The 13,524-nt window shown below is 36.2% G+C and overlaps 1 protein-coding gene across 1 annotated transcript in view; it reads left to right on the top strand.

Moving 5' to 3' along the window:
* Positions 1-1,136: 1,136 nt before the first annotated feature.
* The window catches only part of LOC104513940 (serine-protein kinase ATM-like), a gene marked incomplete at its 5' end in the record, with an annotated part of 37,061 nt that continues 24,673 nt past the window's right edge, over positions 1,137-13,524 (top strand). The window contains 14 exon segments of the mRNA XM_010157449.1: positions 1,137-1,301; positions 1,584-1,716; positions 3,885-3,980; positions 5,427-5,598; positions 6,012-6,153; positions 6,761-6,937; positions 7,332-7,503; positions 9,580-9,667; positions 10,015-10,170; positions 11,262-11,346; positions 12,138-12,226; positions 12,321-12,423; positions 13,486-13,521; position 13,524. The exon segment at position 13,524 is cut by the window's right edge and continues 115 nt beyond it. Of these exon segments, the coding sequence (XP_010155751.1) occupies positions 1,137-1,301; positions 1,584-1,716; positions 3,885-3,980; positions 5,427-5,598; positions 6,012-6,153; positions 6,761-6,937; positions 7,332-7,503; positions 9,580-9,667; positions 10,015-10,170; positions 11,262-11,346; positions 12,138-12,226; positions 12,321-12,423; positions 13,486-13,521; position 13,524 (1,615 nt within the window).

Raw genomic sequence — 13,524 nt, forward strand, 5'->3', positions numbered from 1 at the left:
GAAATTCCTCTGAATTGGAACTGATGTCAAATATGAAACTGTCTCACTTCCTTCTGCAGTGAAGTCCTTCATCTAGTGATCACTTTCAGTTTCTTCTCTTTATTTTCCTTCTAGCATTAAATGGAGTCTAGTTAATAATTTTCAGGTAAATACAAGTCTCCAAGTAAAAACCTCATCATTGAGATTAGACTTCTTAAAGCTGCCTAGTTTGAATATCCAATTGCATTGATTTGTCAGTAAAGCACAAAAGCAATGTTTTTGCAAAGAAAGAATGGTCTCACTTTAGCAAGCATTTATACAAGTTTGTAGTTCTGTCATAAAACAAATTCTGCCAGAGTTCAGAGACTTGGGCAGTAAATTATGATATTTAGGCATGTGTCTGGATTTCAAATCACCAGCACTTTAGTTAGGAAGAACAGTGAAGTCAAATGGAGACCTTATTGCAGCCTTCCAGTACCTGAAGGGGCTACAAGGAAACTGGAGGGGACTTTGTACAAGGGCCTGTAGTGACAGGAAAAGGGGTAATGGGTTTAAATTGAAAGTGTGGAGGTTTAGATTTGGTATCAGGAAGAAATTCTTCCCAGAGAGGGTGGTGAAGCACTGGAAGAGGTTGCCCAGAAAAGCTGTGGATGCCCCATCCCTGGAAGTGTTCCAGGCCAGGCTGGATGAGGCTTTGAGCAACCTGGTCTAGTGGAAGGTGTTCCTGCCCATGGCAGGGGGGTTGGGACTGGATGGGCTTTAAGGTCCCTTCCAACCCAAACCATTCTATGATATGATTCTATGATATGATTCGTTTCGTGTCAGAAGGACTGCTTGGGTGCCGTGTGTTGCTAAATCATTGCCAATATTGTAATGATTGTTTCAGCCAGCATTTGAAATCAGCTTCATCAAAAGAAGCTGATAACAAAAGCTTTGATGTCTGTTTGGGAGGGGGAGTATCAAAACCACCTCACTATTTCAGAATATATCTCTGATTTCCCTAAGCCTCCAAGCATTTTATAATTTTTAACAGTGTAAATAAATTACCATCTTTAACAGAACTTGGAGAAATACAAACTTTGTAACCTAAATAAGAAATATGGCTAAAAAATGTTTTTTCTGTCTGTTTTTGATTTTCATTTACTTTTTATGTTCAGGTTCTAGGCTTGTTGAAGTACCTGGTGATAGAAAATAAAAATAATGAAAATCTGTACCAAGCAATCAAATGCTTAGATCCTTTTCCTGAATATCTTGCTTTTAAAGATTTACGAGAAACTCAACAGAAGATAAAATACAGTAAAGGACCATATTCTCTTTTGAAGGTAATTATCTTTTAAATGTATCTCATGGCGTAGTGGTTTTTGTAATGCTTTCAAAACTTTAAAAAGAAAATCTATTTTCTAGTTAGAGGTATAGTTGAGAACAGTTTAAATTAGACATGTGGATTCTTTTTATTGCCACTTTCAGAGACTGAGATGTTTGTAGGTCTCCATTCTTATTTTGCATCTATTAATCTCCACACTGTGGATGCTGAGAGCCACTTCTTGACTTGAAGCCTTTATTTGTATGCTATATGTGCTTAATACAAAAACGTTGTTTTGCAGGAAATTAATCACTTTCTCTCAGTTGGTGTCTGTGATTCACTGCCCTTAACACGACTTGAAGGACTGTATGATTTACGCAAACAACTGGAACAGTATAAAGATCAGATGAAGGATCTCCTGAAAAATTTCCAGGGTACTGACATCTGATGATGTATTTTATTTCTTTTTGTGTCTGATTTCAGATGTGTAGCAATCTAACCCTATTCTAACTTGACATTGAATGTTTCGTTTCGTGTCTTGGTGTTTGTATGTTTAACAATTTAACCTTACTGTAATTTCACATGCTGGACAGAATGGCATTTATTATTCATGCAAAATCTGAAGTATCTTTAGTAGAGTGTATTATAAACTTTATATGAGGTTTTTTATGGCAGAGAAGATAAAATGCCCTTCCAGCTATTGGCACGGGGCACTTGTGATTGTGAATGGCCAGGATAGCATATAGTATGAGTATATTGCTTTATGGCTGCTGAATGAGTTTTCTTGTATATGAATCTTCCTACTCTTTTAAATTGAATTAATGAAGATTTTATTGAAAGCATAGTATGTTAGAAAGTAAAGCTCACAGCAGTTTTAAAATGATAGGATTGAGTTCAATTGAACTTTGCCTTATCTCAGAATTCTGTTTCAGCCCACAGTCCAGACCCAGTTCCTTCCTATTTTGGTTTTCAGATGCTTCTGCCAGACCGTTTCACTTTTCCCCTCCACACCAAGTCTTCATCAGCTTGTGTGCATGACAGGAAATTAAAAAGAGCTGATGTAATTCACTGTAAATAAGTGCAAAGTAAAATTTGGGGAAGAACAGTGATCTGCCGTAAGGCCATGGTGTAAGTGCATTATGTCCTTACATCTTGAATATAATTTACAATTTTAGTCTTGAAATTCTGCTTGGAAAAAGAGTTAGTAAAAGGGCAACAAGCTTGTGTGGAAAAGTTTCCATCAGAGGAGAGCCTGTGACCTCAGAAAAGAGGTTGAATAGGAATACAGAGAGGTGTATGCACTGATGGATGGTATGATGAAGCTGGGTAGGGAGCCTTTATCACTTTTATCATGGTACAAAACCAGATTAAATTATCTGACAGCAGTTACACAACAGAAACCACATTTTCCCCCCACCCAAATATACAGCATGGAACTTACGGCCACTTAATGTGGAGATCAGAGTCATAATGGACCATAAATGGACTTAGACATGTCTCACAGAGATTATTAGGTATGAAGATCTGCTCAGAAATCCCCAATCTGCTGCCTGGCAAAACCTGAGAAGAAATACTTACTCTTGCTCTGTTGCAGGTGACCCAGCAGGCTTGATGGGCCTGTTGCCTTGATTTTGCCTTATATTAAAAGTCTACTATGCAGTTACAAATAACATTATGATTATTGATATTAATATGATTGTTATTATCATTGTACGTGTTAAAAAGAAGTTAGAAACAGAGTTAATGATAAGGCTATAAAACTGTATGCTGAAAGACAACATTTAAGAAATAACTACTGTAGTTTGGCCACGTGTGTATTCATTTTTATAAAAATGTCAACATGCATAAAGTCTGATTTTGGGTTTCCATTCCAATCAACAGGGCAACAGGATTTTTTAAAAGGAATTACTGCTTTTATATTTTTTTACATGGGCAAATCATCACATGTTTTCGTAGACCATGTTCCTGGAAACAGCAAAGCTATTTTGTTTGGAATGATTATTGAAAACAAAACAAAACAAACAACAAACAACAACCAAAACCAACCAAACAAACCAACCCCAAACCCAAAACTCAGACAACAAATACGCAAGGAAATATCTATCTTGATAGTTTATAATTGAGCAAAGTTAATTAGGCAACTGAAAGATGGTCAAATTCTGGGAAATTCCTGACAGAAAGCCTTATCTGGGGATATTCCTTGGATTCAGCTTTAGAACTGAATGATGATACTAGCTTAAGTACTGTCAGTGGCGTCACGTAGTATGACATCACTGTTTTACATGACATTCTTACACTAACTTAATGCTAATTTTTCATGTATTTAATTATGATTTCAACATCAAAACACTGAAAAATAATAGCATTTGTGTATTCTAGTTTTGGGGATTCTTTGGCATAGTCAAATGCATAGAAATTTTTTTCAAGACATGAATAACCTTTTTAATGTTCTGCTTTAATACCAACTTCCTTCAGCATTAATAATGCGTATTGATATTTGGTTATTGATAAAAGATACTCAAGCAGTGTTTTCTTCTAATATGTTCACATTACAAGTACACAGTGATGTTTTTGGCATTTATTTATTTTTTCTGAATGATAGATAAGCCAGAAGATTCTGTAGTAGTGAAATTGGTGGTGAGCTTACTGCAGCTGTCCAAGATGGCAGTTAACCATACAGGTGAAAAAGCAGTGCTGGGTAAGTTTATTAGTCACTCTGGCATCCTGAGACTGCAATTGCAAACCCCAGGTTGAAACTGTGGCCGTTCTCAATCTTCCTTCCCAATGCTATATTGCATTTGCTGCCAGAGGTAGCCATCAGGAATGTTAAATGGGTGCTGTGTCTTCTTTTCAGCACTGAATTTTACAGCTTTGATTAATAACTTAAAATGTCATCAGTTTAGACCCTTGTTTCGTCTACTCAATAAAGTAATCTGCTGTTATATGGGTCACTTTATTAGGCTGAAGAATAGTAAGAAAAATTTAAGATGAGGCTGAAAAATAGTAAGAAAAATTGAAGAGGGCTTGCCTGAAAATTTGAAAGGCATATCTTGGTGGAAATTAAAATTGTTGTTCTCCATCTTAAAGCCTCTTCTGTATTTGTAAAATTATTCTCACCATTTACATTGAGATTCATTGATTATTCTTATCATTTACATTGATTAATATTTGATCCAAAACACCAAAGCTAAAATCCAAATCCCTTCTTCCCCAAGTGGGAGTACCTCCATGAAAGTGACGTTAACTGAAATTAGAGTTCTAATCTAGACAGAAACACAAGTAATGAGAACCTTTGCCTTAATATGTTTTTGTCTAAAAGTCTAATAACTGATAATCACAAACGTGGGCGATTGAAGTTCACATTGGCTTCAGTATGATACAACATTCTTCAGCTCCTCTGCAAGCTGTAAGTTGCAGCCTTTTGTGCCATGTGTTTCCTTAGATGATTTGTTAAATTTAGTTCAGAACACAACCTGTATATCTTCAGTCTGTTCCTTATTTCCTCTGGAAATTAGAACAGTGTTGTGGAAAGTGGAAAAGTTTTAAAGACATGTGCTGAAAAGGAAGGAAAGAGCAGGGAAATAGATTGTGGTTCCATTCTGATGAAAGGAAACAGGCCTCTTTTTAAACAATTTTCATGGTCAATCTTTTTGTTTTTTTCTTTTATGTAGTCATGTGTTTTTATAAAATACTTTCTGTGTCTGGAAAGCAAATGCAGAACACATTGATACATCATTTTATGTAAAATGTAGGCAGTAATTCTTACTGAGTTTACAGGCTACTGTTTGTGTTTATCATACCCTTAGGGAACGAAAATGAGAGTCTCTTAGTGGCTGTGATTTTTGCATTTAACTGTTTCTGACACAAGCAAAAATAAAATCCTTATCTGATTTTAACTGCAAATTCCAGAGCCATAGGCACTCCTAGAAAATGGAGTTAGAAATCATAACTGTATTATTTGAGTCTTAAGCTGCAAAATTTGTATACATGTGATTTTAATCATAAAGCTCCTCAAGCAATTATTTATAAATGTTTGCAGCTTTTGACCCCATAATTATCTCAGTTCTAAAAGTAGTTTATATTATTTGCGACTTTTTATTGTGAGACCTTGTTTTAGTGTGCCTAAGACTACCTGTATTTGCAGAGGCTGTCGGAAGTTGCTTGGGAGAAATAGGTCCCATGGATTTCTCCACCATAGCTCTTCAGCGTGCTGAAAATGCACTGGATTCTAAAGCAATGGACTTATTTGAAGATAGAAAACATCAGTGGGTCTTCATAATGTTAACTCACATAAATATTGCTTTAACAGATAATTGGTGAGTATACTTACTTCTTTTATTTAGTTCAAAGCTTAACAGAAGCCATTGTGTTGTATGTGGTTCTTAATCACCTCAGAGTAACACTGGAAGTGTTAACACCTCCTAATGTCCAACCATGTGCTTCTTCAAGGCTCAGATTACTTATCCAGTCAAGCCTAGATGTTTCTAGAAATTCTGTAGTTGGACTCAAACCAGAGAGTTTCTTCTGTGCTGTAGAGGCTAGCAGTGCTGTGGAGTAAATACTGGGGCTTTGCTTTATAACAAGGTATGCAATGGCATATCCTAGTCAAAAATTATCTGGTTTGATGCACACGTCGTTAGATCGTGGAATTATGTCTTGTATGTTTATAAAGGTGATTTTGAAAACAAAATATCTGAATGAAATCAATGATGATGATGTCTTGTTTCAGTATTGATGTTAGAGCTGCTGCTGTTTCCTGTTTGAAGAACATACTAGCCACCAAGTCTGGAAGTGATTTTTGGGAAGTTTATAAAAATAAAGCTGATCCCATGTTAATCTATCTACAGCCTTTCAGAATGTCTAGGAAAAAGGTACTACTTACTATTTATATGGCAAATGGGTAGAGAGAACATTATATATGTTTTTAAAGGTAAATTTGAAAGTATTTTTGAGATAGACTTTGATGAATGCAAAATTTGGGCTTTTCATCAGTCTGATCGCAAATGTGGTTGCTTTTGTTCATTTGTTTCTCCTTTGTTTCAGCATTTGCGGCTTCTACACATAGGAAGTTACTGATTGGACTTTAGAAAGCTGTGTACTTTCATTATTAGACAGGCACTTTTTGATTACCTACTCGGTAGTCTAATATATTTTTTCTCAGGATTCAAAAACTTAGTGAAAAATAGGTCAGGAGAAAAAGGTGCATAGTTAAACATAGATCAGATATTTGCTTATTTTCAAACTTTTGATTTGTAACCTAAACGTGATGTCTGATGTGGCCTTGTTGATGTTATCAGTAAAATTTTATTCTTAATACTTTCACATTTCCTTGGAAAACTTTACATTTAAATGGACAAAATTGGTATTGTTAGTCAATTAAAGCACAGTTAATATATTCTAATCTGTGCAGACTGCAGTATGTTTTTTAAAATGGCATAGAATTTGTTTATATTTGCAATATGTATGTTTTCCTTCTAGTTTTTTGTAGTACCTCCTAGTGAATCAGAGGCTCCTTTAGAAACTTTGGATGACGCAAACCTGTGGATTCCTGTGGGAGAAAGTCATGAGACCTGGATCAAGCACCTGACTAGTTCAATACTGGACAGTGGAGGTGTGCAAAATGAAGTTCTCCAGTTAATGAAGCCGCTCTGTGAGGTGAGCTGGATTATGCATATGTATATGTGCGTGCGCTGTGATACACAAAAACATATAATGCTCATCATGATAGCAAATAGTAATTTCTGCTATTAATTACTGCTTTTTCTTAATAGTAATTCAGATCCTTTGGAGTCAGATATTGCAGATACCCATAAAATACACTCTTGAAATACAAGATTTGGGTGATAATTGTAAACATAAATGAACTTTATGTGACTACTTTTACTGAATGCCAGCATAGCCTTATTGAGTGGTTTACATTTTTCATATTACGTGTTTCTTCTCAAGCATTAGATGTTTGTTTGAGTAACTGTCAGTTTGGTTATAACCTCAGAAAAAAAGGCTTTTGGTGCTTTTTTCTTAGCAGCTGCTGTGCGTGATTGTTTTCTAGGTGAAAACAGACTTGTGTCAAACTTTACTACCATACCTGATTCATGATATCCTTCGAGACTCAGATGAATCCTGGAGAAATCTTTTATCAGTTCATATCCAGAAGTTTTTTACAGCCTGTTGCAGATTTGCCTCATCTAGTAGATCTACTACACCACCAAATTCTGATCCAGGTAAAGCCATAATATTTTTGTTTTAGCTGGAAGAAGGATTCTGATTGTGAAAAAAATTATTTTCTGATATCAAATGTATGATGCACACTTGTAGGCAGAGTTTTAGAAGTTTCTGTCCTATTGTTGATCTTTTTCAGTGGAGATACCAGTGATTTTGAAGCAGCACCCACGTGGTTTCTTCTGTATAGCTTCTTTCCTTATTCCCAGTTGGATAATGTTTATTGCTTCCTGAATTTAGATGTGATCCAGTGTTGTGGGCTCCAAGACACATGATTCTAAAATAAAGGACATGTAAAAGCTTTAAATGGAGTTCTTCAGATGAAAAACTGTCCTGGTACCAAAAAAAAAAAAGAACATGAAGTAGCATACAGCTTGTTTATGTAGCTATTTACAGGTAAACTGGAGGTGCACTAGCCAACAGAGCAAAGGTATGTTAACTCCAAAGTTGGAATGACAGAACATCAGCGGTATTCAAAACGGAAATTAAAACATCTGCTGACAACCAGTTTCTTCAAGGAGAAACTCTTACCCTATCAAAATGAGGAAAAAAATCTTCCTAGGAAAGTGAGATAAATTTCATTCCAATCCATCAGGATTCAAACTGTGGCAAAGACCAAGCAGTTAGACATGGGAGTTGAGTGCTTCTGAACAAGAGTCTTCCTGTTGATTCATTTTGATGTGCAAGTTCTAGGAATTGGCTGTTAATCTTGGCAGTTTAAAGCATGTATGATGTGAACGTCATGCCAATCAGTGCTGTGTCTGAGAAGCCAAACCTAATCGTAAATTGCCAACTGTGTGACAAGAGTCAGGCCTGCCAAACTGAAAAACGAAGAATGTTTTGGACTTAGTGCATGTCAGTCTGGGCAGAATCATGTCTCAATTGAATCTGCTGTTTTGCAGAAGAGCTGTAATTTTTTTGTTAAATGAATCTTTCAGAAATGCATGTTGAGTTATTTCTCCTTAGGATTTAGAATTTCTCTCTGATGCCATGAAAAAACAGACACTGTTTTTGTTTTCTGTCTGTAAGTTTGTTAACGAGTGAATATGAACACCATGCTCACAGCTTATAGTTACCATTATAGTCTTTTGGTCTGTTGTTCAACGAATCCTGAAGAATGACTTTTTTCTTCCAGTTTTCTTGGCCAGTGCCTTTTCCTTCCCCTGACTCATTAATATTTTCTGGTACCTAAATATAATTCAGTCAAATCTGGAAAGCAAAATGTCATGGTGTGTCAGGAACTGAGAGTCAGGCGTTCCCACTGTGTGTCTTTTGGAAGTTAAGCACGTGGGAGATAGCTGGAAAAGGAGTTGGTGTTGTTTCTGTAAGGTCTTTGGTAGCAGTGGACAGTAAGCATTCATTTATGTTTGTTGGAACACACAAAATGCCCAAATACTTCTTTTTTTGTGTGGCTTTTGCTTTCTTTAGGGAAAATTTCTGGTTCTGCATCTTAGTGTAGTGTAGTAGTAATCAAATCTTTGCTTATGCTTTCCCTATTTCTTGATTCTTGTCATTTGTAGATTTAAAATGTCCAGAAAAATGAAAAAAAATATTAACCCAATGACGAGAACACAGCCTGTAGCCATCTGATTTCTTTTTAATCCAGAAGCCAGGCATAGAAATATAAATTCTTTAGAAGTATGTGTCCATTTGTGGGAGATAGTGTTTTTTCTATAAGCAAACACACTATAAAATCTACAGTAAAGCTACTAGTAAGTATTTCTGTGTCTTTGGAATAACTTTATATGGCTGAAGCCTAAGGGAAGAGGTCTGTTATGGAGCTTTATGCAGTGATGTTGGCTCATCTCTGAATTCTGTAAGAAGAAATAGAATGCACAAATTATTAATTCAAAGATAATTTGATAAAGACAATTGCAGTATAAACTACAGTAATGACACTGGCATCACCTAAGGAAGAGAAATACATTTTGTAACAAACTATTAGTTTAATTTTGGAAATGCCATCCAAGGAAGTTTTAAATTATTTTCTTGAGTACAAAATACACCTTTTTATGTTGTAAAAAGATATGTTGTGACAAAAGTTCATTATGTTCTTTCTCTTGAAATATACATCCCAGAGCAAGAAACCCATAATATTAGAAGTTTGGATAAAGTATCTCGACGAGCCATGCTTGCTGTTGTTGATTACCTAAGAAGACAAAAGAGGTGAATTATAGCTTTCCAAAGCGTTGCTTAAACTTCATTATGACTGTTCTAAAATCTGTTGATGCTCTAGATTAGGGAAGAAGGATGTGGTAGAGAACATGTCCTTTAAAAGAAAGAAGATATAGTAGTGACCTTGCAGTTGTTACAGAAGTGTTATGGCTAGCCTTAAAGGATTCTAACTGCTGAATGAGTTATCTAAAAACTACTTCTCTGATAAACTTGTGATATGGGTTTTGGGGGCGAGGCTAAGATAAAATTGGGCTTTGGAAGGCTTTGTAGTTTGATTGGATTTGTTTTGCTTAATGTTAGAGTCTGTTACAGCAATATTAAAGTCTTTATTTAATCAGATCTGTTTCAGGTACAGTCTTTGATGACTGCTTCTGGCTAGATTTGAATTACCTTGAGGTTGCTATAGCAGCACAGTCTTGTGCTGCTCACTTCACAGCCTTGCTCTATGCAGAAATCTACGCGGACAAGATAAATATAGAAAAACAGCAACAGAGGTACAAAGCTTGGGGAATGCAGTTTCTTGACATTTCTGGTGAAATGGATCATGTTTTGTGTGTGCCAGTAGTGTTTTGTTATGTGAAGAGTCAAGGAAGCTTTAAAAAAATCCTCTAGGCATGTGTACTGACACTGAAAATATTTCTAGCAGTCCTTGAACGTGATCCCAACCTTGCTAGTTTGCTAGCTGTGACACACTCAGAATAGTGTCATTTTGATTTCTAACCACAAAATGTTGAGCATTGTGTGTTCTGGAGGAACTTGACTAAGGCTGATGCTTCTGGATACTATCTCACTGTCTGAATTGAACACTTTTCAGATTCTATTTCTCATGATTAATAATGTGCTAGTGGTCAGATTATGTCCTAAAGTGAATCAAGGGGAAAAAGAAACTACAGAATGATGACCAGAATTGTGTGGGTTTAACTTCCACAGTTTCATAATCTCTAGTATAGAGCTGAATAATCCTCATAGAAGGAGCTTTCTCATTTGGGGCCAGGCTGGATGAGGCTTTGAGCACTGTGGTCTAGTGGAAGATGTCCCTGCCCATGGCAGGGGGGTTGGAACTAGATGATCTTTAAGGTCCCTTCCAACCCAAACCATTCTGTGATTCTATGAAGAATTAATCTTTGTCATCTGGTCTAGCCAGATCCAAATAAGAACTAGTTTACTAGCTTTGTCTTGGCGACAAGTAACTCAAGCTGGTGAACGTATAACAAGCATATGGTTGTAAGCATAGATATTATGTAGTTGCTTTTATTCTTTCCTGGAAGAGAATATTTTTGCTTCAGACATTCACAAAAGCGATTTGATTTAATAAAAGATTAGGCATTACAGGGTATCTGAAAAAAAAACCACCTTGATGCTGAAATCCCTCGGTGTTGATCAAGTCAGTCAGTTCATTTTGTCATTGTGGTGGTGGTCCATTTCGAATAACCTGGGGATATGGCAGGCCTGATCTTGCATTTGTGTTTGTGCCTCTTACTTCTTAAGTGTTGTTTCACAATTTCCTTAGTTCTTTGTGTGAAATTGCATTTAACTCTAATGGTTGAAACATTTCTTGTAGGTCATCTTTTAAAGCAGCTAAGAGTTTGACATTTGAAGAAGAAAGTCAGAGAACAACCATTACTATTTTGAATGAAAAAAGTAAAGAAGAAACTGGCTTAAGTTTACAGGTACGTGTGTATGCTTCATAATTTGAAAGCAAACCTTCTTGTAGAATTACAATTAACAGTAGGTCTCATCTGAGCTGAAGGCAGATCCAGTTGAACTTCAACAACTGTATTTGAAAGTTCTCCTCATGCTCTAATTCAAAGTGAACTCAGTGGCCTTGACAGACTAGTTAAATTGAGTATTCATTCACCTGAAACTCTAATTAACTGGAAAATTTTTAATCACAGCAAAACAAACTTTGTTCCCCAAAAGAACAGACAGTGTGGTGGTAGTCAGCCAAGTATCGTTTGTTTTGTGTTGTTGGAGAGGTATGTTCATTAAAAGTGAGGAAGTGAGTTGGTGTAGCAAGTTGTAATAATCAAAACCGCGGTAGTCTTCTACAAGTTTATGAAATACGCAAAATCTGATTTAGTGACCTTGTCTAAATTATTGCTTTCCATAGTTCATTATTGCAGAACTGTGCTTGCATGTCTTTAAAATGCCTTGCTTATTTGGTATGTCTGATGCTCACCTGGTACTACTGCCTTTTGCTTTGCAACCAGTCCGCCTACAGCCCAGCACTGGTTTTCAGTATCTTAGCAGAGAAGTTAGGTAGTCCTGAAGGGTTTAGCTAGACTACAGAACTTTTCTTCCTGTGACAGTGGCAGGCTCAGGTGTTGCATATGGGGAAACTAAGCAATGATAACACCGTTACATGGAAGGACCCGTATTTATAAATTTACATGATATGTCTAAAACTCCCTTGAACTGGATCTAAAAGAGGTAATTCTTTGGTTTATGGTGTGTGCTCTAGGACCTTCTCATGGACATATATAGAAGCATTGGAGAACCTGACAGCCTCTACGGCTGCGGTGGAGGAAGAATGTTACAGCCATTAGCACGGTATAATTTATTAATATTCATATGTTGTTTAAAGTCATTGCTTTCATTTATTGTAAGGAACTTAAATTGGAAACTTCTTGTTAACCTACAACAGGATAAGGACATATGAGCATGAAGCAGTATGGGAGAAAGCCCTTGTAACATATGACCTTGAGGCAAGCCTCTCTGCATCCACTCGCCAGGCAGGAATAATTGAGGTAACTTTGTAATAGGAAATGAATGTAGGAATTGACATCCAGTGTACTCAAAGTCATTTGTAAAAATCCAAAATTAGTTTAGGACTAAGCAATCTCTTTGGTCATCAAGTCCAGCCCACTGTCATCGGCAGCCAAAATGTAAAATCTAAGACAACTCAGTATTTGTCCTGAAAATGTTAAGGCTTCCATTCCTCTTGTTACTCACCTGTAACCCCTATCTTGGGTAATGAATTTTTTGAAATATTTCAAAATGAATAAATTTAATTTTATACAGAATTTGGTCAGCTCCTAAAATGACAGGATATAAAAAGTAACATAATTGCTTATTTTTGCCATCTCATTCTTCAAACTTCTCCATTATGGCTACTGTCTTACTGAAACTGTGTTATTTCTGATAAAATAAATGAATAGAATTGATGTTGTCTTATTTTGATCCCTTAAAAATATGTCACTTTTTTAACCTAAAATTGTTTACACCAGTTCTGTAATAACATAGCACTGGTGTACCTGTGTTTCCCCTCGTTTCCTTTTCCTGTAGTACTTTTCTTTCAAAAAAACCCCAAATTATATCATTGTTAAAATTCCATTGTGTTGCTCCTTCATAATGGTTGCACACATTAACTGGATAAGTGGTCACAAGTGTAAAGTCATGATGGTCTTTGAACAGGGGAGCTCAGGAGTTGTAGGAAGCATTTTCAAATCCCCACCAGGAAAATCAATTCATTAAGAAATAAACCCAGTTTTGACTTAGTGCTCACAAATGACGGGATGGAGAAATGTGAGCAGATTGTTCATTTGAAACAGAACATGGATATCTATTTCAAAGAATTCCAGCCACAGTAGTAATGAAACCGTTTCTCCAGGGTTGCGAGTATCAGTACTGTGATCAGTAGCCCTATTAAAAAGTTTTCGTCTTTTATAGTGCTGAGTTCAGAAATACTTAGGGTTCTGCATTACCCACAAAGGCTTCTTTGTTTCCGGAGGTAAAAAAAAGCCTTTGAAAAAAACAGTTCAGTCTATTAAAGGAGGAAAACCAACTTTCAATAATTTTGTTAATTCCAGGCTTTGCAGAATTTTGGGCTTTGCCCAACTCTTTCCATG

Source organism: Eurypyga helias, unplaced genomic scaffold (assembly GCF_000690775.1).
Source record: "Eurypyga helias isolate BGI_N326 unplaced genomic scaffold, ASM69077v1 scaffold6118, whole genome shotgun sequence".
Lineage (NCBI taxonomy): Eukaryota > Metazoa > Chordata > Aves > Eurypygiformes > Eurypygidae > Eurypyga > Eurypyga helias.